Source organism: Adiantum capillus-veneris, chromosome 25 (assembly GCF_014529385.1).
Source record: "Adiantum capillus-veneris isolate H3 chromosome 25, ASM1452938v2, whole genome shotgun sequence".
In the NCBI taxonomy this organism is placed as follows: domain Eukaryota; kingdom Viridiplantae; phylum Streptophyta; class Polypodiopsida; order Polypodiales; family Pteridaceae; genus Adiantum; species Adiantum capillus-veneris.
Window position 1 is genome coordinate 120,253,019 of NC_140955.1, and position 24,520 is coordinate 120,277,538.

At 45.2% G+C, this 24,520-nt stretch overlaps 1 protein-coding gene across 1 annotated transcript in view; it reads left to right on the top strand.

Moving 5' to 3' along the window:
- Positions 1-3,073: 3,073 nt before the first annotated feature.
- Positions 3,074-24,520, top strand: part of FZL (FZO-like protein) — a 74,079-nt gene continuing 52,632 nt past the window's right edge. The window contains exons 1-2 of the mRNA XM_086500422.1: positions 3,074-4,132; positions 4,652-5,220. Coding sequence (XP_086356548.1) covers positions 3,442-4,132; positions 4,652-5,220 — 1,260 coding nt within the window. The 5' untranslated portion in view covers positions 3,074-3,441. The remainder of the gene's footprint in view (positions 4,133-4,651; positions 5,221-24,520) is intronic.

Sequence of the window (24,520 nt, forward strand, 5' to 3'; positions counted from 1 at the left end):
TGCAACAATGCAACTTCAGCCTCATAACGACTTGCATAAAGACCAACCAGAATATCCCAAACCTGTTTTGATGATTTAGCCCTGCACAACATTCCAAACACCCTTTGACACAAGAACTTTATGCATCAAGTAAGCCCACATTGGATAGTTATCCCCATCCAATTTATCCTCAGAAGCAAACATTTTGAAAACATTTGTGTTATTGTCAGCCATGGTGAGTGATTGCACCTGATGTGAAAACTACTCGAGAAGAGGTAAAACAAAGTAGGACCAACATGCGCTATATAGGACAACACAAAGAGGAATGACTGCAAGGGATCTGTCCTGCAAAAAATTACACTAACAAAAATTTTTCACAAAAGGACAAAAAAGCATGCATAATACTGCCTGTAGTGGAAACGGGGGCCGAAATGAGCCCGAATCAAAATTCTGAGTAGACCAAGCTCGTTGAGCTTGCTTGAAGGATTTGTCAACCTTCTGACACTCACCAAAGCTAACCCAAATCGGAGAAAGTGATCAGGCCGGTGTTAGCGATGTTGACGACTATGCCCGGGATGACGCGGCCTGCTCTAATAACAATTGTTGAAAATAGGGTTGCACAGAAACACACACAACTTGGAGAAGATGAAGAAGCTTAAGGCACACAATAGAGAGTGTATTGCTTAGTGCACAATGGAAAAATAAGTTATCCCTAGAGTGATGGGTGTTATTCGATGCACGGGGGAAAAACCTCCTATTGAGGAAAAAAATACCCCGGTTTTCCTAAGTGTGTTCACACACATCACTACCACATATATATGGTAACACTTTGTCATTTCATAGGGAGAGCGACCTACCAACCACCTCATGAGAAGCTTCTAGAGAAAGAGACCAAATGGTTTTTGTTTGCAGCAGCCTAGAGCATCTTGTGAGATTCTATAGCTCTAGGATCAAAATTACATTAGCTCATGTACATGGATCTCGGAAAAATAAAGTACAATGTATGGCTCTGAAATGTGTGTCCGACCAGGAGGACACTCATAAGCTATAATAGTGGGGGCGAGTTTTTTCAAGAAGGGGGGGACAAGTGGCCACATATGCAAAAAATTGCTCCCTTGATTTCTCTCACATGACTAGTCCACGTACTTAATATTCCATTCTGAGACTTTTGGCAAGTGGGGAAGGGGACAAAGAGGGGCTCGTGGGATTTTGGATACATTTTCTCTCATTTTCTCACACTCTCATGTGCCCAATGTGCCCAAGTGGCCAAGCAAGTACTCTCTCTCTCTCTCTCTCTCTCTCTCTCTCACACACACACACACACACACACACACGCACACACACACACACACACACACACACACACACACACACACACACACACACACACAAAATGATGGTCTCCTTGCTCAAGCACCTGTCTATGGATGAAAATCCAAGCAAGTAGATTCATGAAAGTTCATTATCTTCTTTTCTCTGTTATTTTAGCTATGATAAATTCTTGCTCATGGAGTAAACATACTAGAAAAAGATTATCTCTTTGCTTAAGAAATACTTCTCTTCATCCTCATCTACCTCTATCCTGCATGGGTTAGAAGGAGGGTTACACCATTTGTGAATCATGAAGCTCACCATCTTCATGGTTCAAGGAAGCTTCGCAAAGGGCACAAGCTTGTATTGTACTCAGAGATCTCATTGATAAAATTATAATAGAAAGTCTTTTTGGAGGGGAGACCGGCTCCAAGCAAATCCAGCCCTCAAGAAATTGTCAATCTTATTGTATTTTTCTCTTCGAATTATGTTTTATGATTTGTTGTTATAATGTGTAAACGATGCAATGAAATAAACCGTGCACTACCTATGGCTCTCCTCTAAAGAATCCTCTCAATGGAAAACTCTCATTTCAGTGACTAGTTCCGGTATGATTACATGAAAAACTACTTGATATTCTGACATAGAGTATCTAGCCATGTGACTATGGTATGCATTTTTTTTGTAAGGCCAAGGAGACACCATAAGACTACATACGTCACCTTCACTAGGCAAAATGAAGAATTGTACCAATCACATCTTACTCGGCCTCTCCTCCTCCTATATAAAGAGGTCATTGGCACACTCTTGGGGAGTCGAGGTACCACAAAGCATAGAGAGTATGCACTTGAAGGTATTTACACTCACACCATGAGTGGAATTGAGGGTTAAGTATTGTAAGCAACACACCATGGTTGTGAGAGCACTCACTCATGAGTGACATTGATGGTTAGAGTATTGTAAGCAACACACCATGGTTGTGAGGGCACTCACTATAACATTGGGGATTTGGAGCACTAATTGTGTATTACCTTGACAAGGCGTTCCTATTATTTCTCTCTATCCCATCCATGAAATGCCATGCACTGCATGGCAAGCATGTCAACATCCATCGTTTCTCACCCGCATTTCTCGTAGCAATGGGATATTTACCATCTTGTGAATACCATTCTCTCTATGCCATTATTTTCTCGGGCTCTCACGTACTTGTTTGTGATATTCGTCGTGCATGATGTCTTGTTTGTGGTATAGATGTATGTTAATCTCTAGCATCGTGACTCTCTCTCTTACATAAAGTAAATGTAATAAGTTGTTCGGTTATCCTGGGTGCTTTATGCTTGCATGGTCGAGTTACGTATTGCTCTTCAAAGATCACATCTTAATAGTGGAAGGGCTCTCCATGTACATAACTGTTCCTTGGACACCAGTTGTACCACAGAACAATACTCGTGATGACATGCCTGTTTTTTTTGAAGGCCTCTTTTAGCAAGCCAGTAGTAAAATGAGATTTATATGCCTATCACACCTCTTAATCGATTTAAAAAGAGAGGATTCTGTCAAGGGGTGTTTGCCTAGTGGTTAAGATGAGGGGCTTTATGTGCACCCACTATGGTTCAACCCTTGAGACATGTGGGTGTGGGTAAAACTAGTCGACGCAAAGCTTCTAACAGCTTCAAAAAGAAAAGAAAAGAGAGGATTCATGAGAAGGAGAAACTTGTGGCCCAGACCTGATCTTCAGAACGATTGTTAGCTGACGTGTCGTGAAATTGCGAGGGTGGAGAAAAGTGCCGGATAACGGAGTCCACCAGCTCTCGAGCTGAAGCGGCATTCGTCTCCCGTCCCACCTGCTTGGAGCTCATAGAGAGCCTCTTCTGCAGCTCCAGAAAACTCGAACGTCGGGCTCTTGTTCGTTTTTTTCGAAGGCGGCCTTCTTGCACACTGACGACACAGAAAATTCCAGGAGCTGCACTTCTCCATGCCTTCCATTATCCCAGAAACGGGTGCCCGTATGCAATGCATGTCACCTGTTATGACACTAGCTGTACAAGGGTCTTCTCTTTTGATGCTAACTGCGCATAGAACGCACACCACATGTGATCTTTGCAGGTGACAAATTCGCACTTCCTCCAGTGCTTTACAGGGGTTCCATACATGGAAATTGTGCGTCGTCCTGTAATTGCACATACCTGCCAGGAAGATGGTTATGCAGTGCATCAGAGATTGCTATCAGGGTTAGCGTGGAAGACAAGGAGAGGTGCTTGGACCAAAGGATCACATGTTTCACATCGTTTATGCTCGTTGAAGAGTCAAAATTATATTCATTCTAGAACTGACAGGCATAAATATATCCGTGCCCGTGCCAATGGTGCAGCAGAGTTTAGTACGCTTTCTGAACAGAAAAATGTGGACTTGGAAGCACCTTCCACATTACTTGATGACAAACACATGGATTTGGTGCTGATTGAAGCACAGGATCAGGGAACAAGTAAGCCTGAAACTGACAAGGGGTCAGCTCTAAAGGGCATCTTTCCAGGGGGCTTGCGCCGAGCTGAGGTCCGACTTCCTGGTCTTATCATGATGGTAAAGGTTTCAGATGCACTTGGGCCACTGGATAAAGACTTCTTGGACAAGTTGGACTCTGCAGTAGCTGCTGGGTTTACAATGGTTGTTTTAGAATCAGGAGGTTCCACAGGTGGAGATGACAGCAGCAGTGGTGCTCGCCTCTATGAAGCAGCATGTTTACTTAAAGCCATGCTCAGAGGCAGAGCAGAGCTTCTTATAGCTGATCGAGTTGATATTACTGCAGCAGCTGGAGCTGGTGGTGTCCTTCTATCTGATGATGGTATGACTCTGTCAAGTGGTTTTAGCACGGAAAGAGTTGTGTTCTATGACAATTTAAAAAGCCATTTTGATCTGGCTCAGTCTTTATAGTCATTGTGAATTTTTCATGTATGCTTGTTCACCCTGTTCGTCAGTTCATCGTCTGAAGGGCACGCTGAGAGCCTTCGGAATTTAGTCTTTCAAGTACGTTGTATGTGAGTATTCCAAGCATTGGTACTTGATGTGGACTCAGTAACATACTTGCTGTTTCGATTTTGTTTCTACGTGTATTACATTGTCTCAAGGGTGTTGTCCAGGGAGTTGAATTTGAGGGTGCATGTTTGAGGCCATGAATGTTCATGTGTTGTAATCTAATGCTCTTATCGTCAGTTCTGTTTTCATGTATCTTGCGTTATTTCAACTTTCAAGCATGGTGTTTGAGGAGTTTACTGTGAGTGTGCATATTCGAGTTCATGGAAGTTCGGGCTTGATAGATCTTACTGTCTAGTTTTATTTCACACATTTTTGTTAAAAAATGTAGGGTTATCCACAGTTGTAGCAAGAAGTATGTTGCAGAATGTCAACCCAGATAATTCAGTGCTGCCTTTGGTAGCAAGACGTGTAAGCTCAGCTGAATCAGCTCTGCTTGCAACTGCAAGTGAAGGAGCAGACTTTCTGATTCTTCAAGGCCTCAGTGAACCAGATGCCAAGGTTGTGATTGACAGTATAAGGGAAAGAGTGAGCATACCGATCTTCCTACAAGAAGTTGGAGGACTTCAAAAGGCTGGGGATATAGATTTTCCCTTCCTTCAGGCGGGGGCTAATGGACTCCTGTACGACTCCTTGCTTCTGAAGGATATACCTGCTAAGGATGTAGGTGGCTTGGTATCTTTGATAGTTGGTGCCATGTCCACTATTCTTCAACGAAGGACTACAAAAATGTCAAAATTGGTGGCAGCAGCTGATGTGCAGGGAACAAGTGCAAAGATAGCCACCAATTTTGTTACTGCTAAGAGCTCGTCATTAGATGTTGAATTTAGAGCAATATTGGAGGAAGAAAGAACCTTGTTGACGTCCATGATCAAGCTCCTGCAAGAAGCATCCCCTGAGGTAAATTTTTTGTTTGTGATAGTAGTCTAGTTCAAACAAAGCATTCTGACTGCAGCTAGCTGTTTTGCAAATTTTTGCTTGCCATCTTGAATTCACGCTTGCATGCTTACTAATACAGTTATGCATCCCCAAGGTTCATCTATAGCTTATCATATCAAGCTATGTAGACCTTTGTGTTGATGCATGCGAATTTGTGTGTTTGTATGGGAGCATGTTGACAAGGCTATTAGGGATGTGGTAGTATTTAGTTGATACTATGCATGTTATTAATGGACCTATATAGTCTTGCGGATGACAATTATGAGGCTTCAACTTGCTTTTTTTTTTCGTTGAATTTGAGGTTTTTTGAGCTCATCTAGGTATATACCAGGTATAACTTATCTCCTTATCTCTTAGAACCTATGTAAGGAGTGAGGTTTTTTGGTCACTGTACTCGGCTGTATGTGAGGTAATTCACTCATCCCCGGCCATCAGCCCTGATTGTGCCCAGAGGTTGGCCAGGTTGCTGTTGTAATTTTTTTCCCAATGTCATGGTGTTTTTACCTCGAATGTTGAAGCCATTGTTATGTACCACTTGCACATCTAAAACTATATGCATATGAACAAGCTAACTCCTACTTCTAGGGTTTAGGACAGCCTAGGAAATGTTATGGTACCATTGTGAGCCTGTACGCAGGAAGTGCATGCCTAGGCACTTTAGATTAGCTGCATACCCTCTGATTGCACATGACTACAACGAGTGTCTGCTACGTGTAGGCACTGGAGAGCGTTCCCATACAATTGCATTTGTACCAAGCCTAGGGAATTAAGTGCATGTGAAGCAATTCTTATAAGTGAGTTTATTAACTTATTATAAGTGACATTTAGCTAGCATTATAGAAGTCGTGGGTTTTTTATTGGGATTGCCCGACCCAACTTTAATTCCATATAAAGGGGTCACTTCTCAAGCATAAGTCCAGGTACCGTAGTACAAACACCAACAACACCATACCTTGGCGCTTTCCCCACCAATACCATCAGCATCTCTGGCGTTTTAGCCATCATCAGCCCCCAACACTAGATCAGCCCTAGAGTTAGCAGTTTCAGCCCTCGAGCATCAGTTTCAGCCAGCGTTTCCAGATTCAGTCCCAATTCACTAGATCAGCCAGCATTTTCAGCCCATCTTCATCGTCGTCATCAGCACTTGCGACATTGGTGTCCCGATTGTGCCTAGAGGTTGGCCAGGTTGCTGTTGTATTTTTTTCCCAATGTCATCGTTTTTTACCTTGAATGTTGAAGCCATTGTTATGTGTCACGTGCACATCTAACACTACGTGCCTAGATTGTGCCTAGAGGTTGGCCAGGTTGCTGTTGTATTTTTTTCCCAATGTCATGGTTTTTTACCTGGAATGTTGAAGCCATTGTTATGTGTCACGTGCACATCTAACACTACGTGCATGCGAACAAGCTAACTCCTACTTCTAGGGTTTAGGACAGCCTAGGAAATGTTATGGCACCCTTGTGAGCCTGTACGCAGGATGTGCATGCCTAGGCACTTCAGATTAGCTGCATACCCTCTGATTGCACATGACTACAACTAGTGTTTGCTAGGTGTAGGCATTGGAGAGTGTTCCCATACAATTGCATTTGTACCAAGCCCAGGGAATGAAGTGCATGTGATGCAATTCTTATAAGTGAGTTTATTAACTTATTATAAGTGACATTTAGCCAGCATTTTAGAAGTCGTGGGTTTTTTATTGGCATTGCCCGACCCAACTTTAATTCCATGTAAAAGTTCTCAAGCATAAGTCTAGGTACCGCAATACAAGCACCAAACAACATCATACCTTGGCGTTTTCCCCAGCAATACCATCAACATCTCTCAACATCTCTGGTGTTTTTGCCATCATCGGCCCGCAGCACCAGATCAGCCCTAGAGTTAGCAGCTCCAGCCCTCAAGCATCAGTTTCAGCCAGCGTTTCCGTTTCAGCCCCAATTCACAAGATCAGCCAGTGCTTTCAGTCCATCTTCGTCTCCGTGATCAGCACTTGCGACATTGGCCAGAGCAGATCAACCATAGCCTCGTCGATGGTCGCAGATCCCATCAGTTCCACTAGCGCTTTTGCATTTCAACCCTTAGCCTAGCAAATCCAAGCATCAGTAGCATGATTCCATCAACATCTCAGCATCTAGGACCTTTGTAGGAGCATTTTTTCAATCTAAAGCAAATACCTCTCTAGCGATAGAGAGGGGGCTCTTGGAGGGGGGTTTGGCACCCCATCCAATGTTAGTCTTCTTCTCTCTCTATCGCACAGAGAACCTTCACTCTCAGTATCATTCTCTTCTATCTCTAGTCTATTGCACATCTCTCTCATGAAGTAAAAGTAACTTTGAGTACATAGGGAGCACCAATCTTGAGTTATCACCATAAATCCCTTGTGTAGCAACATTTGTATTAGAGCTCTTTGGCAATGTTTGGTATCATCACCCAAGAAAAAAACCTAAAGAATCTCTCTCAGATTTTTTATCGAAGAAGTTTCTTGTCCTTGCTCCGAACTTATTAGCCACTCCCACCCTTAGGCCATCGCGCATCAGGCGCGCTCGAGTCTTCATCGCTATGTCTTAAGGGCCATTAAGCAATAAAAGAACTTCATAAGATTTTTTGCTTGTTTGAGATTGCATGTAACCCAAGACCACTTGGACGTGTCGATCTCTTTAATCTGTGTTTTTGAAGAGTGGTAGGTAACGCAAAGAAAAAGCGCTTGTCTAGCCTCCCCTCCTTCCTCGTTCCACTCATTGGGAATGGACTTTACACATCATGGCAGATGGTTACAACAGCACTGTGCTAGCGACGTGAGGTGGGAAAAAGCTACCTTGGTGTGAGCGCAAGGGCGCAAAGGGGTACACTTAGAAGAAGGAGTTGAGCTTGGGTAAGAGAAAAGCCTTCTTGAACACAAATTGCAAGCAGTACCAAGTACCAAGAGAACCAAGTATCCAACTACCCAAAAACCCCGAGTATACTTTCAGTCTGCTTTTCTCTTACTATACTTGGGGTTTTTGGGTAGTTGGGTACTTGGTTCTCTTGGTACTTGGTACTGCTTGCAATCTGTGTTTAAGAAGGCTTTTCTCTTCGTAAGGTGCAGCGGAATGTTTGAACTTTGCTCAAGATGAGTGCTCGGAACTGTGCTCAAGGTTCCTTTTATTCTTATGGAAGGGAGAGCCTTCCGTTCTTAATGAGAGAGTGCAATGATCACTAACAAAGTGAATGGACACTATGCGTGCAAGTGTATGAGATTGAGAGATAGAGAGAGAAGAGAATACGACACCAAGATGTTGTAAAACCCTCCTGTGAAGGCCCCACTCTCGTCGGCGAGGGTGCTCTACTATTGATTGCACAAATTGGTACAATGAGGATGCATGTAACTGATGCAAGTCTAGGCTAGGTCGACGACGACGACGGAGATGACGAGGCCGACACTAGGGCTGAAAACTGAAGGTCTTTATCTGCTGTCCAAAAACGCTCAAGGCTGAAATCTGCTGCAAATCCAAAACGCTGGTTTTGGGGCTGATTTCTGCTGCTGAAAACGCTGCTTTGGGCTGTGGAAAACTCTGATTCTCTGCTGGTCTTTATGGCTGAAAACTGTATGTCTTGTAGGACTGAAAGGACTAGGGAAGAGGGCGTCAAAGGGCTCTCCTGAGATCGCCCATGGCTGAGATCTGTAGGGATTAAGGTTGGGATAAAAAACGCTAAAGGCTGGGATCTGTAAAACGCTAGAGGCTGGGATCTGTTGGCGATCTTTGCTTGAAGGAAAACGCTAGGGCTGTTGGGTTTCCCGTGGTGAAGCTTGGAGATGGAAGATGCTAAGGAAGTCTGCTTGAGGGAAATTGCCCCCAAGGGGTTCTTGCTTGAGAAGTTAACTGTTGAGCGGTGGAGCTTCTTCTGCCTCTTCTGCCAATTAGTGCCAGCCTAGGTTTGCTTATATACAAACTTACTCAATTTGCCCTACCTACTTTCCAACAAAAGTCACTTAAAAATAATAAGTGAAAAATGTCAAAAATAGGGAAAATAGGCTTAATGCACTGGAAAATTCCCCTGAAGGATTCTGATGGATTCTGATGGGAATGCTTATGATCATGCTGTGTGCAACCAGAGGAGATGCATCTACACTAAGCGACTCGGCATGCACGGTCTACGAATAGACTCAGAAAAGTGCTAGATCACTTCTAAATCTAGAGTGACTTGGACTGAATGAACCCTTATCGTGCTGTAGCTTGTCCACGGACACATAGGGTTGGATGTGTCATGTGACATCCCCTCCTTTTCAAAGTGAGGTACTGGTACCGAACTGTATGGCGTCGAGGGAGATCGCCAATAGCATCCGGAATCCTGGAAGGGACTCTTCGCCGGCTCACTCTGATGTGTGGGTCGTGCGGTACTTAAACTTCATAAAGGTCTGCAATGCTTGCTTCTTTGGGCCGCGCCGAAAGCGACACAGTCTTGTGTGGCTCCTTCAATGCTTCAACTTCGTCGAGAGTCATGCTTCTTTCTTCTTCAAGAATCTCCATGTGTTAGGTGCAGCGGAATGAATGTTTGCGCTTTGCTCAAGATGAGTGCTCCGAACTGTGCTCAAGGTTCCTTTTGTTCTTATGGAAGGGAGAGCCTTCCGTTCTTAATGAGAGAGTGCAATGATCACAACAAAGGGAATGGACATTGTGCGTGCAAGTGTATGAGACTGAGAGATAGAGAGAGAAGAGAGATACGACACCAGAGACGTTGTAAAACCCTCCTCCGAAGGCCCCACTCTCATCGGTGAGAGTGGTGTACTTATGATTGCACAATCTGGTACAAACGGTATGCATGTGACTGATGCAAGTCTAGGCTATGTTGACGATGACGACGATGACGATGAGAGTGACACTAGGGCTGATATCTGCAATCTTTCTACTGCTGTCCAAAAACGCTATGGGCTGAAATCTGCTACAATCCAAAAAGCATTGATTTGGAGGGCTGTTTCTGTGGGTCTTTGTCGCTGAAAATCTACAGGTTTAGGGCTGAAAACTGAGGTTTCTTTAGGCTGAAAACTGATGGTCTTTCCAGGCTGAATGTGCTACTTTCTTAGGGCTGAATTTGCAGGTTGTTCATTGCTGAAAACGTTGCACTGCTGTGGCTGAAAATGTTGCAAAGCTGCATACGCTTTGATTTGCAAAAACGCTAGGGAGTTTGCAGAAAACGCTAGGCCTGAGTTTCTGCTTCTGGCGATGATCTGCTGATGAGAAAACGCTAGGGAAAGGGTCTGATGGGGATGGCTAATTGCTGGAGAAAACGCCAATGGGGGGAGGTCCTTCTTGCTTGGAGGGGGAAACCGCCAAGGTGTCTTGTTGAGAAGTTGCCTGCTGAGCTTGGCTCCTGTTGCCTCTTCTGCCATTTAGTGCTAGTCTAGATTTGCTTATATACAAACTTACTCAATTTGCCCTACCTACTTTCCAACAAAAGTCACTTAAAAATAATAAGTGAAAAATATCAAAAATAGGAAAAATAGACTAAAATCATTGAAAATTTCCTTGAAGGATTCTGATGGATTCTGATGGGAATGCTTATGATCATGCTGTGTGCAACCAGAGGATATGCATCTACACTAAGTGACTGGGCATGCACGGTCTACGAATAGACTTACAATAGTGCCATATCACTTCTAAATCTAGACTGACTGGACTGACTGAACCCTTGTCATGCTGTAGCTTGTCCACGGACACATAGGGTTGGATGTGTCACGTGACACCATGGCTGAAAATTTCTGAAGCCATAAAGGTCTGCAATACTTGCTTCTTTGGGCCGCGCTGAATGCGACACAGAGTATTCTGTGGCTCCTTCAATGCTTCAACTTCGTTGAGAGTCATGCTTCTTTCTTCTTCAAGAATCTCCATGGTTGAAAACTCCTGAAACCATTTCCAACACAAAACCATGAACATACCCATTCCATGTAAAGTGAGTGGAAAAAATCTTGTCTTCCTCAAAGACTTTGCATGCAATGTAGATGAACAAAGAGACGGAGTGCTAAACCGTTCACCACATACACGCAAACAATGAGATCGAATCTTATGATCTAGAGCAAATCAACTGTGGCAATTCACAACGGAAATGCCCATGCTTGGTGCTCATAATTTCATGCGCTCTTTCTACAAATGTGTCATGCCAAGGAAGAGTCAGGGAATGTGACTTCCTTGAATGCATACTTTTCAGCTTTTTATGAAAATTCCGCATACATTCGTGCTCATCCATGAGTGAACCGTGCTCAACGTACAATATGTCATGCCTAGGAAAAGGGATCACATAAAGAGGCGGACTAAAATACAGGAAACGATCACGAACGAAACACTCGAACAATGCGTGCGTATCAATCATGCAAACACATAATACTTCCTGTGAGGGTTCTTTGGACCTAGGCTCGAGAGCCAAGATCGCTTCTTCCTGAATGATCGAATTGTCCTGTGGGGGTTCTTTGGACCTCGACTCGAAAGCCAAGATCTGTTCTTCGTGATTGATCGAATCTACAACGAGGTTAGCTTCTCTAGAAAAAGCATCCACTAACACATCATCCTTGTGAACAATCACATCATCTTCATGCAACTCATCATGCTTGTGAGCAATCACATCTTGATCATCATGCAAATCATCATGCTTGTGAGAAATCACATTTTGATCATGCAAATCATCATGCTTGTCATTGTCATCCAAATCATTCTGCTTATCATTATCATTCAAATCATCATGCAAATCTTGTGTGTCATGCTTTGGAGAAAAAGAGACTGAGAGTCTCCGTCTCATGAATCCGTTCAATCTTGTCCTCCATATTAGCAATGAGAGATAGAGAATGAACAATGTCCTCTCCATGAATGACAATGGGAGAATCACTTTTGGCATTGAGAGTGAAAGTGTTAGCCTCCCAATTAATGAGAGGGTTAGCATCACGAAACCATCGAATGTCCAAAATCATATCACATCCTGAGAGAGGAGAAACAACAAATCTTCTAGCGAAGGCAGCTTGTTGAATTGCAAACAACACATCAAGGCACTCCTCCGTGATGAGAGCGTCCATACAGGGAACAAAGCCAGAGACCTCGATAGGAGATCTCTGACTAACTTCTAGGCGGGCTCTCTCAACAAGAGAGGGACTGATCACATCACATCATGCATACTACCTGGGTCAAACAATATGACAAAACACTGCCCCGTTATATGACAACATTTAATGAGAGAATCATCAATGGGAGTGTTATGAGAAACTTGGGGCACACTCGTGTTATCATTAACTGCATTGACAGAGAAAGTGGGTTCTGTGGATTCTTTAGATTCATTCGATTCAAGCTTAGGACATGTTCTTTGTATGTGACTCTTAATGTGACAATGAAAACAACGACCTTCCTTAGAATAAGTGCTTTGCTCTTCCGACGTGATGTATCCTCCTACAATTCCTTGTGCTACGTTTTCATATGGAGTTAGCTTAGGTTTAGCAATTGTGTTAGCCTTACCCTTAGATTCATTGGAAGAATTCTTTTTTGAGAGACTGTTGGAAGATTGGTTAAAAGAGTTACCATTCTTATCATTCTGAGGGTTCTGAGAAGTCTGCGAGGCACTTGCGGAAGTTTTGTTCTCCTTAGGCTTTCCCTTGTTGTGCTTCATCTCCTGTGCGAGAGCAATCGCTACCGCCTTGTTGAGATCGATTGGGTCCAAGACTTCTACATCAAACTTGATATAGTAGTCTAACCCAAAAAGGAATGCCTCTTTGCGTTCATTATCCGACTTGCGTAATTGGGTACCTAGCTGCAAAACACGATTAGAAAAAGACATGACTAGCATACCATTTTGCTTGAGAGAGCGCGCCAATCGTCCTTCTATCGTGCGAGGTACTGAGGTGGCATAAACCGCGCCTTGAGCTTGTCTTGGAAATCAGCCCAATTGAAGGAAAGGGGCGTGAGTTCGTCGGCTTCCTCTAGGTGCGCAGCTGATTGTGCCTCTTGCCATGCGTGGTACCAATTAATGGCATCACCGGCAAGGTACATGGCTGCTGTCAAAACTTTGCTATTTCCTGTCTTCTTAGTTGTCACAAAATAAGCATTAAATTGATGCAACCAAGAATGAATAACTGTAGCATCCATCTTACCATCATACTTATTGAAAGTCAACTTCTCTGTGACTGGATGGTTGGAATCCACATCGTGGCTTACCCCACTTGAGGAACTCCCATGATCTTTGGCTGGTTCGGATTTCAAGGCAAGTACTTGTCGAATCAATTCTTGAGTGCGTAGTTCTCTTTGAGCCTCACGCTCGATCTCCAAAGCCACTCTTTGAGCTTCACGCTCGGCCGCCAAGGCCACCTTTTGATCGTCACGCTCGGCCTCCAAGGCTGCGGTTTGTGCTGCCGCTTCCTCCTTTCTTTGTTCTTTTCTTTCTTTTCGTTCGTCGCGTTTGCTTTCTTAAGCAATGCGATTTGCTTGTTGTTGTGCCAACGCAGTTCGATCTGCTTCTTGTTGTTGGGCCATCATGTTCATGCGAGTCTCTTCTTGTTTGGCCATCATGTCCATCATCTGCTTGACCATTGTCTCCGTAGGGTTTGGTACACTTTGTGGCGTAGATGGCGAAAAGGGAGGGTCGGAAAAATCTCTTGGTGGGGAAAATTCTTCGTCGCCTCTCTCATGCTCATTACCTGTATGCGAAGTATCCATTCCGCTACGGGTGACGACCATGCACTATGATCTTTGGTTCTTGAGTTCGCGAGGAACTTGGGTTCTTGAGGGTCTTGGGTTCTTGGGTGCTTGAGGTTCTTGAGGTTTTCTTTCACTTGCAAATCGCGTTTGAGAAGGATCTTCTCTTCACCCGAGTTCTACTCCGTTCCGCGGGCGCACCCCTTGGCGGCCTTGCGCTCACACCAAGGTTGCTTTTTCCCAGCTCATGTCGATTGGCCGGCCGCTAAGTGCACGGTCCGCTCTCAATGAGTGGAAAGACACACAAGGGGAGGCTGGACAAGCCCTTCTTTCTTGGGATTCCTGTCACTCTTCAAAAACATGATTAGGAATCGACACGCCCAAGCGAACTTGGGTTCGTGCGACCGCAACAAGCAAAAAAAAATCTTGTGATTCTTGTGGTTCTTTTCTTGAGTGATACAGAACATTGCCAAAGCTCTGATACCAATGCTAGGTGCAGCGGAATGAATGTTTGCGCTTTGCTCAAGATGAGTGCTCCGAACTGTGCTCAAGGTTCCTTTTGTTCTTATGGAAGGGAGAGCCTTCCGTTCTTTATGAGAGAGTGCAATGATCACAACAAGTGAATGGACACTGTGCGTGCAAGTGTACGAGACTGAGAGATAGAGAGAGAAGAGAGATACGACACCAGAGACGTAAAACCCTCCTCCGAAGGCCCCACTCTTGTTGGCGAGAGTGGTCTACTTATGATTGCACAATCTGGTACAAACGGTATGCATGTGACTGATGCAAGTCTAGGCTATGTTGACGATGACGACGATGACGATGAGAGCGACACTAGGGCTGAAATCTGCAATCTTTCTACTGCTGTCCAAATACTGAAATCTACTACAATCCAAAAAACACTGATTTGGGGGCTGTTTCTGTGGGTCTTTGTCGTTGAAAATCTGCAAGTTTAGGGCTGAAAACTGAGGTTTCTTTAGGCTGAAAACTGATGGTCTTTCCTGGCTGAATCTGCTACTTTCTTAGGGCTAAATTTACAGGTTGTTCATTGCTGAAAACGCTGCATTGCTGTGGCTGAAAACGCTGCAAATATGCAAACGCTTTGATCTGCAAAAACGCTAGGGAAAGCTCTGCAAAAATGCTAAGTATGGGAGTTTGCAGAAAACGCTAGGTCTGAGTTTCTGCTTCTGGCGATGATCTGCTGATGAGAAAACGCTAGGGGCAAGGGTTTGATGGCGATGGCTAATTGCTGGAGAAAACGCCAATGGGGGGAGGTCCTTCTTGCTTGGAGAGGGAAATCGCCAAGGTGTCTTGTTGAGAAGTTGCCTGCTGAGCTTGGCCCCTGTTGCCTCTTCTGCCATTTAGTGCTAGTTTAGGTTTGCTTTTATACAAACTTACTCAATTTGCCCTACCTACTTTCCAACAAAAGTCACTTAAAAATAATAAGTGAAAAATGTCAAAAATAGGGAAAATAGGCTAAAATCATTGGCAAATTCCCTTGAGGATATGTATCTACACTAAGTGACTGGGCATGCACAGCCTACGAATAGACTCACAAAAGTGCCAGATCACTTCTAAATCTAGACTGACTGGATTGACTGAACCCTTGTCATGCTGTAGCTTGTCCACGGACACATAGGGCTGGATGCGTCACGTGACACCATGGCTGAAAATTTCTGAAGCCATTTCCAACACAAAACCTATTCCATGTAAAGTGAGTGGAAAAAATCTTGTCTTCCTCAAAGACTGTGCATGCAATGTAGATGAACAAAGAGATGGAGTGCTAACCCGTTCACCACACACATGCAAACAATGAGATCGAATCTTGTCATTCTGATCCAAATCAATCAACTCTTGCAATTCACAACGGAAATGCCCATGCTTGGTGCTCATACTTGCTTGTGCTCTATCTACAACTGTGTCGTGCCAAGGAAGAGATATGGAATGTGACTTCCTTACATACATACTTTTCAGCTTTTCATGAACCATCCGCATACATTCGTGCTCATTCGTGAGTGAAACGTGCTCAACGTACAATATGTCATGCACAGGAAAAGGGATCACACAACGACGCTGATTAAAATACAGGAAACGATCACGAATGAAACACTCGTACAATGCGTGCTGACTAATCATGCGAACACATAATACTTCCTGTAAGGGTTCTTTGGAGCTAGACTCGAGAGCCAAGATCGGTTCTTCGGGATCTATTGAATCTTCTTGTGAGGGATTTGTGGACCTTGACTCGAAAGCCAAGATCGATTCTTCGTGATTGATCGAATCTATAACGAGGTTAGCTTCGCTAGGAAAAGCATCAACTCACACATCATCCTTGTGAACAATCACATCTTCTTCATGCAACTTATCATGCTTGTGAGAAATCACATCTTGATCATGCAAATCATCATGCTCATCATTAACATCCAAATCATCATGCTCGTCATTGTTATCCAAATCATCATGCTCATCATCATGCTTGTCAGTGTCATCCAAATCATCATGCTCATCATTGTCATTCAAATCATTATCATGCAAATCATGTGTGTTATGCTTGGGAGAAGAAGAGACCGAGAGTCTCCTTCTCCTGAATTCGTTCAATCTTTGCCTGCACATTAGCAATGAGAGAGGGAGAATGAACAACTTCCTCTCCATGAATGACAATGGGAGAGCCACTTTTGGCATTGAGAGTGAAAGTGTTAGCCTCCCAATCAATGAGAGGGTTAAGCTTACGAAAATCTTCTACGGAAAGCAGCTTGTTGAATTGTAAACAACAGACCAAGACACTCTTGCGTGATGAGAGAGTCCATACCGGGAACAAAGCCAGAGACCTCGAGAGGAGATTTCTGACTAACCTCTAGGTGGGCTCTCTCAACAAGAGAGGGACTGATCACATCATGCATACTACCTGGGTCAAACAATATGACAAAACGCTGCCCCGTCATATGACCATAACATTTAATGAGAGAATCATCAATGGGAGGGTCAGGAGAAACTTGGGGCACACTCGTGTTATCAGTAATTGCATTGACAGAGGAAGTGGGTTCTGTGGATTCTTTAGATTCAAGCTTAGGACATGTTCTTTTTATGTGACCCTTAATGTGACAATGAAAACAACGACCTTCCTTAGAATAAGTGCTATGGTCTTCCGATGTGATATATCCTCCTAAAATTCCTTGTGCTACCTTTTCATCTGGAGTAAGCTTAGGTTTAGCAATTGTGTTAGCCTTACCCTTAGGTTCATTGGAAGAATTCTTTTCTGAGAGACTGTTGAAAGATTGATTAGAAGAGTTATCGTTCTTACTATTCTTACCGTTATTAGGGTTCTGAGAAGTCTGAGAGGCACTTGTGGAAGTCTTGTTTTCCTCAGGCTTTCCCTTGTTGTGCTTCATCGCTTGTGCGAGAGAAACCGCTACCGCCTTGTTGAGATTGATTGGGTCGAAGACTTCTACATCAAACTTGATATAGTCGTCTAACCCAAAAAGGAATGCCTCTTTGCGTTCATCATCCGACTTGCGTAATTGGGTACCTAGCTGCAAAACACGATTAGAGAAAGACATAACCGGCATACCATTTTGCTTGAGAGCGCGCCAATCGTCCTTCAATCGTGCGAGGTACTGAGGTGGCATAAACTGCGCCTTGAGCTTGTCTTGGAAATCAGCCCAATTGAAGGAAAGGAGCGTGAATTCGTCGGCTTCCTCTAGGTGTGCGGCTAACTGTGCCTCTTGCCATGCGTGGTACCAATTGATGGCATCACCGGCAAGGTATATGGCTGCCGTCAAAACTTTGCTATTTCCTGTCTTCTTAGTTGTCACAAATTAAGCATTAAATTGATGCAACCAAGAATGAATAACCGTAGCATCCATCTTACCATCATACTTACTGAAAGTCAACTTCTTTGTGACTGTGTTGTTGGAATCCGCATCGTGGCTTGCGCCACTTGAGGAACTCCCACGATCTTTGGCTGGTTCGCACTTCGAGGCAAGTACTTGTCGAACCAATTCTTGAGTGTGGAGTTGTCGTTGAGCCTCACGCTTGGCCTCCAAGGTCGCTCGTCTTGCTTCAGATTCCTCCTTTCTTTGTGCTTTTCTTTCTTTTCATTCGTCGCGCTCGCGTTCCAAAGCAATGCGAGTCGCTTCTTGTTGTATGGCAATTCTTTCGTTTCTTTCTTCGCGCTCGCGGTCCTTGGCTTCCTGTCGTTCTGCTTTTCTTTCTAGTTGTGCCATCATCTCCATCATCGACTTGACCATCACCTCCATAGGAGTTGGTACAACTCGTGGCGTAGATGGAGAAGGGGGAGGGTCGGAAAAATCTCTTGGTAGAGAAAACTCTTTGTCACCTCTCTCATGCCCATCACCTGTATGCGAAGTATCCATTCTGCTTCGGGTGATGACCATGCACTATGATCTTTGGTTTTGAAGTTCACGAGGAACTTGGGTTCTTGAGGGTCTTGGGTTCTTGGGTTCTTGAGGGGTCTTGAGGTTCTTGAGGTTTTCTTTCGCTTGCAATCCGTGTTTGAGAAGGATCTTCTCTTCGCCCGAGTTCTTCTCTTTTCTGTGGGTGCAGCCCTTGGCGGCCTTGCGCTCACACCAAGGTTGCTTTTTCCCACCTCACGTCGATTGGCCGGCCGCTAAGTGCACGATCCGCTCTCAATGAGTGAAAAGAGGCACAAGGGGAGGCTGGACAAGTCCTTCTTCCTTGGGATTCCTGTCACTCTTCAAAAACACGATTAGGAATCGACACGCCCAAGCGAACTTGGGTTCGTGCGACCGCAACAAGCAAAAAAAAATTCTTGTGATTCTTGTAGTTTTTTCCTTGAGTGATACAAAACATTGCCAAAGCTCTGATACCAATGTAAGGTGCAGCGGAATGAATGTTTGAACTTTGCTCAAGATGAGTGCTCCGAACTGTGCTCAAGGTTCCTTTTATTCTTATGGAAGGGAGAGCCTTCCGCTCTTAATGAGAGAGTGCAATGATCACTAACAAAGTGAATGGACACTGTGTGTGCAAGTGTATGAGACTGAGAGATAGAGAGAGAAGAGAATACGACACCAAGATGTTGTAAAACCCTCCTCCGAAGGCCCCACTCTCGTCGGCGAGAGTGGTCTACTATTGATTGCACAAACTGGTACAATTAGGATGCATGTGACTGATGCAAGTCTAGGCTAGGTCGACGACGATGACGGAGATGACGAGGCCGACACTAGGGCTGAAAACTGAAGGTCTTTATCTGCTGTCCGAAAACGCTCAAGGCTGAAATCTGCTGCAAATCCAAAACGCTGGTTTTGGGGCTGATTTCTGCTGCTGAAAACGCTGCTTTGGGCTGTGGAAAACGCTGATTCTCTGCTGGTCTTTATGGCTGAAACTGCACGTCTTGTAGGGCTGAAAGGACTAGGAAAGAGGGCGTCAAAGGGGTCTCCTGAGATCGCCCATGGCTGAGATCTATAGGGATTAAGGTTGGGATAAAAAACGCTAAAGGCTGTGATCTGTAAAACGCTAGAGGCTGGGATCTGTTGGCGATCTTTGCTTGAAAGAAAACGCTAGGGCTGTTGGGTTTCCTGCGGTGAAGCTTGGAGATGGAAGACGCTAAGGAAGTCTGCTTGAGGGAAATCGCCCCCAAGGGGTTCTTGCTTGAGAAGTTGCATGTTGAGCTGTGGAGCTGCTGCTGCCTCTTCTGCCAATTAGTGCTAGCTTAGGTTTGCTTATATACAAACAAACTCAGTTTGCCCTACCTACTTTCCAACAAAAGTCACTTAAAAATAATAAGTAAAAAATGTCAAAAATAGGGAAAATAGGCTAGATGCATTGTAAAATTCCCTTGAAGGATTTTGATGGATTCCGATGGGAGTGCTTATGATCATGCTGTGTGCAACCAGAGGATATGCATCTACACTAAGTGATTGGGCATGCACGATCTACGAATAGATTCACAAAAGTGCTAGATCACTTCTAAATCTAGACTGACCGGACTGACTGAACCCTTGTCCTGCTGTAGCTTGTCCACGGACACACAGGGTTGGATGTGTTACGTGACACTCTTACCCAAGTATCCAACTACTCCTCACCTTTGAGGTCTTGTGTCTTTCTTCTTTTTAATTAATGTCTATTTATCTCCAAAAAAAAAAGTATCCAACTACCCAAAAACCCCATGTACCAAGTACCCAAGTATTCGAAGTACCCTAAGTATCCAAGTATCCCCAACACTCAGTGTATGGTCATCACCGGAAGCGGAATGGATACTTTATGTGAAACTGATGAGAATGGAATTGGAGAAGAAGTCCCTACACCAAGAGGACTATTTTCAGATCCTCCTCCATCCCCACCTACTCCATGGATTGCACCAAATTCTATGGTGGCGCTGTCGGAATGTGTGCGGTCTAGCTGGGAAGGTGCAGAACCTCTGGCTGTGAGAGTTCGCGATGAGAGTCACAAACACTTCGTGAAAAAGCGTTTGTGGAGATTCACCAACCCTCTTTCTAAGGGTGACAGAAAATCTAAGAGCGTTCGTGACAGCAGAGTCACAAACCCTCTTGCCTATCGTGCTTGGAGTCTGCTTGTTTTCGTAGTCGAGATTATGGTGAGAGGATCACCAAATCACATTCAATTTCACTTAAAAATACCATTGAAAAACACTAAAGTTTTAGCCATGAAACCTTGATGCTCATACAAGCACAATTCTCAATCAAAACCCAAACCTCTTTCATGGTATCATGTAGCCTCGCCCCCAATTACATAGTCGTAACATCAAACAGTTGAAAGGAATGCTCCAGCTTCCACCTTCACGACGACAATTTTCTGATTTTGCAGAGATTTATGAGATTCTAAAGTGAAGCCCACACACCATTTTGATAAGGGGAAACCCTAATTCACTCCCTCTCTAGCTCAGATACAAGATTTCGAAGAGGCGGGACTGCCCTACACATAGATTGAGCAACCATGGAAGCCATTACATAGTAGAGAAAAATTGCTGGTTTTCTTTGTAAAAAGCCCCCTTCTCTCTCTGCCCTACGGCAATATGAGCTGATGTGTCAATTTTTAGGCCATTTTGCCACTTTGGACCAAAACTAGGCCATTTTCAGCTCATTTTTGATGCGAAAAATCCCAAAACGGAGTCAAGAAAATCCCTAAATTTGTGGGATCACTCGCATAAGCATAAAAAGCATAGATAAGCATCATTTTTCATCAATATACCATTTTGGGTCACTTTCCATGCAATTCTACAACGGCGCGTGTTAGTTGCTATTTTTGGCAGTTTTTGCCCACATCAGTCTTTGTAGGCGAGGTGAGTATGCCACCATGAAACACTTGGAATATATACATTGTAAAACCAAATTAAGCATCTTATCAAGTGGAAAAGCACGCAAATGCGCCACATCCAGGACCACGACTCCCCGGATAGGTATGTACATGATAATGACCGTAGTAGACGCTTCAACATATATCACAATATGTACATGATTTCTTTTATTTGCATACATTGAGAAGTGTCAAGAGTGAGGTGAATGTTTTTATTTCACACTATGTACGTGCCACGACACGACAGCGTTGGTAAAGTCCATGATGCTACAACAAGAGGCTTAGGGAGCCGCAACCAAAAGGGAAATGGAACCTCAGTGAGCCGAAGTCGAAAGGGAAAAGGAAGGTCAGTGAGCCAAAGCCTAAAGAGAAAAGAGCTTAGTGGGCCACTGTGGAAAGGGAACACTAAGCTCAACGTGTAGCTGTTGAAGAAAGGAGGTTAGAGCAGACACGCGAAGCTCAAGGCATAGCGGCTAAAGAAAAGAGGGTAGCACTGGGGTAGAGCGTGAGGGGCCACAAGACCAACAAATGCAAGACTTGGTCGTGCACGTGCTCTCCTCGAAGAGCAATCCACTCAAGGAGGCCGCCGAGTCATCACGTAGATCAGAGAGAGACAACTCCTCCAAAACTTTAGTCACTGAAAAGTTGACTTTCAATAAGTATAATGGTAAGATGGATGCTTGTGATTTATTCTTCGTTGTATCAATTTAATGCTTACTTTGTGACGACTAACAAGAAAAACATTAACATTTAAGTTTTGACAGCGGCCATGTATTTGTCGGGTAATGCCATTAATTGGTATCAAGCCTAGCAAGACGCACAGTTGGCCGTGCATCTCTTTTTTTTTCCGAGAAAAAGATCCTTCTATTAGTTAATGAAAACTGCCCATAGGGCTACATCCACCTGTGCCAGAGAGGGCTACAACAAGCATGATAGGGAGACTCTCCCAATGAAAAAACAGCATATATACAATGACGCTAAATCAAGAGATGGGAGGAGGGAAGAGCCACACAGGTGGACAGTAGTGCCATCTGAGCACCCCCTGGACTATGGTGAAGAAAGGCCCAGGGCGCCAGAGTCGAAGGAAAGCGTCGCTCCCGCATGCGGTCAGAGCTACCTTGTAGTCCCTCAAGCTGTCCTCTGAGAGTATGGATCAGCTCTAGCCAAAAGTCACGAACAGTCTCTGTTGTTGGCACAGGGCGAGCCTCAAAGATGCGGAAACAGCGGGCCCGCCAGATGAACCATAGTGTCAGGCCACTGACGAGCTCCCAACACTCCTCTCTCTCATTGCACCACTCCTGTGGAGTAAGCTTTGTAGCAGGCTGGAGTGTAGGTCGCCCCCCCTGCATCACTATCATCCTGCTGGTGGAAGATAGATCAAACTGAAGTGCCGGGCGCGTGAGTGTGGACCAGGCCGCTGCCCCCCAAGTGTACTGTCGAGCCGTGGAGAGAGCAGGCATCAGCCGAAGAACTCGTAGCCACACCTGCTGGGCCTAGGGGCAGTCCCAAAGACAATGACGCTGACTCTCCACCAACTGGTCACAGGCTGCACATGCGGCTGAGAGACCACTATGCACAAGACAACTCCCTACTGCTGTGGCTCTGTGTGCAACCAGCCACTGAAACAAAGTGACGCGCCTCGGCTGTCTAGAGTCCCACAGCCTCTGCCAAAAGGCTGCCAAGAACTCGACTGTGAGGCCCTCCTCCTACCAATGACGTGCTGCAGCGGGGCGGGCCTCTCTCTGTGCTGCAAGTATATGACGTCCAAGCCGAACAGTGTACTGAAAGAAGGGGACTCCTGGGCGGTCTGCAGAAGAGAAGGGGTCCCTCCATAGCCACTCACCAAGATCCCACTGTACTCGTGCCAGTGGACAACACTCCCAAGCCCATAGCTTCCAGTGTCCAGTCTCAAGAGCTGCTGGGTCAGGGTCTATGACGCAAGTCCTCCCACAGATGCCCACAACTCGGATCCTCTGGAAACAACACTCTGCTACCTGCGGGGCCTCTACTGCAACTCGCTGTAATCGTCCCCCACCCTGAAGCTCGAAGAACAGGGCTGGGACAGTCTCTGAGTAGGCCCTGACTGAAATGAGAACCTCGAGTCGTGTGAAGGCTCCCATCCACCGGGGTGCTACTGGCTCGAGAGGTGTGAGCCACTCAGCTGGAACTGACTCTGAGATGTCCTGACACATGCTCTGCACCCCTCTCATGCCCTGTAGCTGGAAACCCTGCACCTCCTCTGACAAACCTGTGAACTCTAGCCAGTTACCTAGAGAGCGCGCTGGACATGCTGCCATGGGACCCCAAGAAACATGAGGCCGACTCCCAACCAAGTCGCCTCTCTGAGTGCTAACCATGTGGTTCCAGACGAGGGGCTGCCATAGGCGCTCCTCCGTGCACGTCGGCTGTCTCTGCTATAGGCCACGCCGTAAGAGCTCCCAAGATCGAAGCAAACTCACAGCGAAGTGGTCCTCCAGTCTCCTGCTCAAACCAACTCGGCGCAACTCTGTAAAGATCCATCTGGTTGAAGGTTGCCAAGGGCCTCCTGACTGAGGCACCCTGGCATGAAGCCTCTGGAGCAAGAACTCCTTCCAGGGCTCCTCGCCTGGAAGAAGTCCTCTGACGACGAACTTCCCAAGAAGGGCTCTGCTTTGCTGTGCTGGATCAATGATCCCAAGCCCTCCCTGAGAATAAGGAAGTGTGATGACCGACCAAGCCACCTTGGCTCGGGCAATCTGAGTGTCACGACCTGACCAAAGGAAGTTCCTGATCAGCCTCTCTACCTGGCTGATACAAGAACTCGAGAAGATCCAGCAAGAAGTGATGTACCACATAGTCGCCAACAACACCTGGTTGGCAACTACTACTCTACCAGCCAGTGAAAGTTGTGCTGAGCTCCAATGTAACAGCTTTCTCCTGATGGACAGGAGAAGAGGAGCAATCTGCGGCGCAGGGGCAAGTCCAAACCAACCTGACAACCCAAGTACCGAACTGCAGTCCCTGGGGGAATCCACCTGAAACCCTCTCCTGGCATCCAATCTGGCACAGGAGCACTGCCAACCGAGAAAGCCACTGTCTTTCTCCAGTTGATCAGTGCGCCCGATGCACAACAGAAGGTCTCCAAAGCCTGCTCACATCTGTGTAGATTGGCCTCCTGGCCCTCTAAGTACAAGGCTGAGTCGTCGGCAAACTCAGCGTCCAGAAGCTCATCTCCCCGAATAGGGAGTGCTAAGCCCCTCAGACCAACCTGCTGTGACATCAAAAATCTGCTCATCGCCTCTGCATAGAACAGAAAGAGAAAGGGGGCAAGAGGACAACCCTGTTT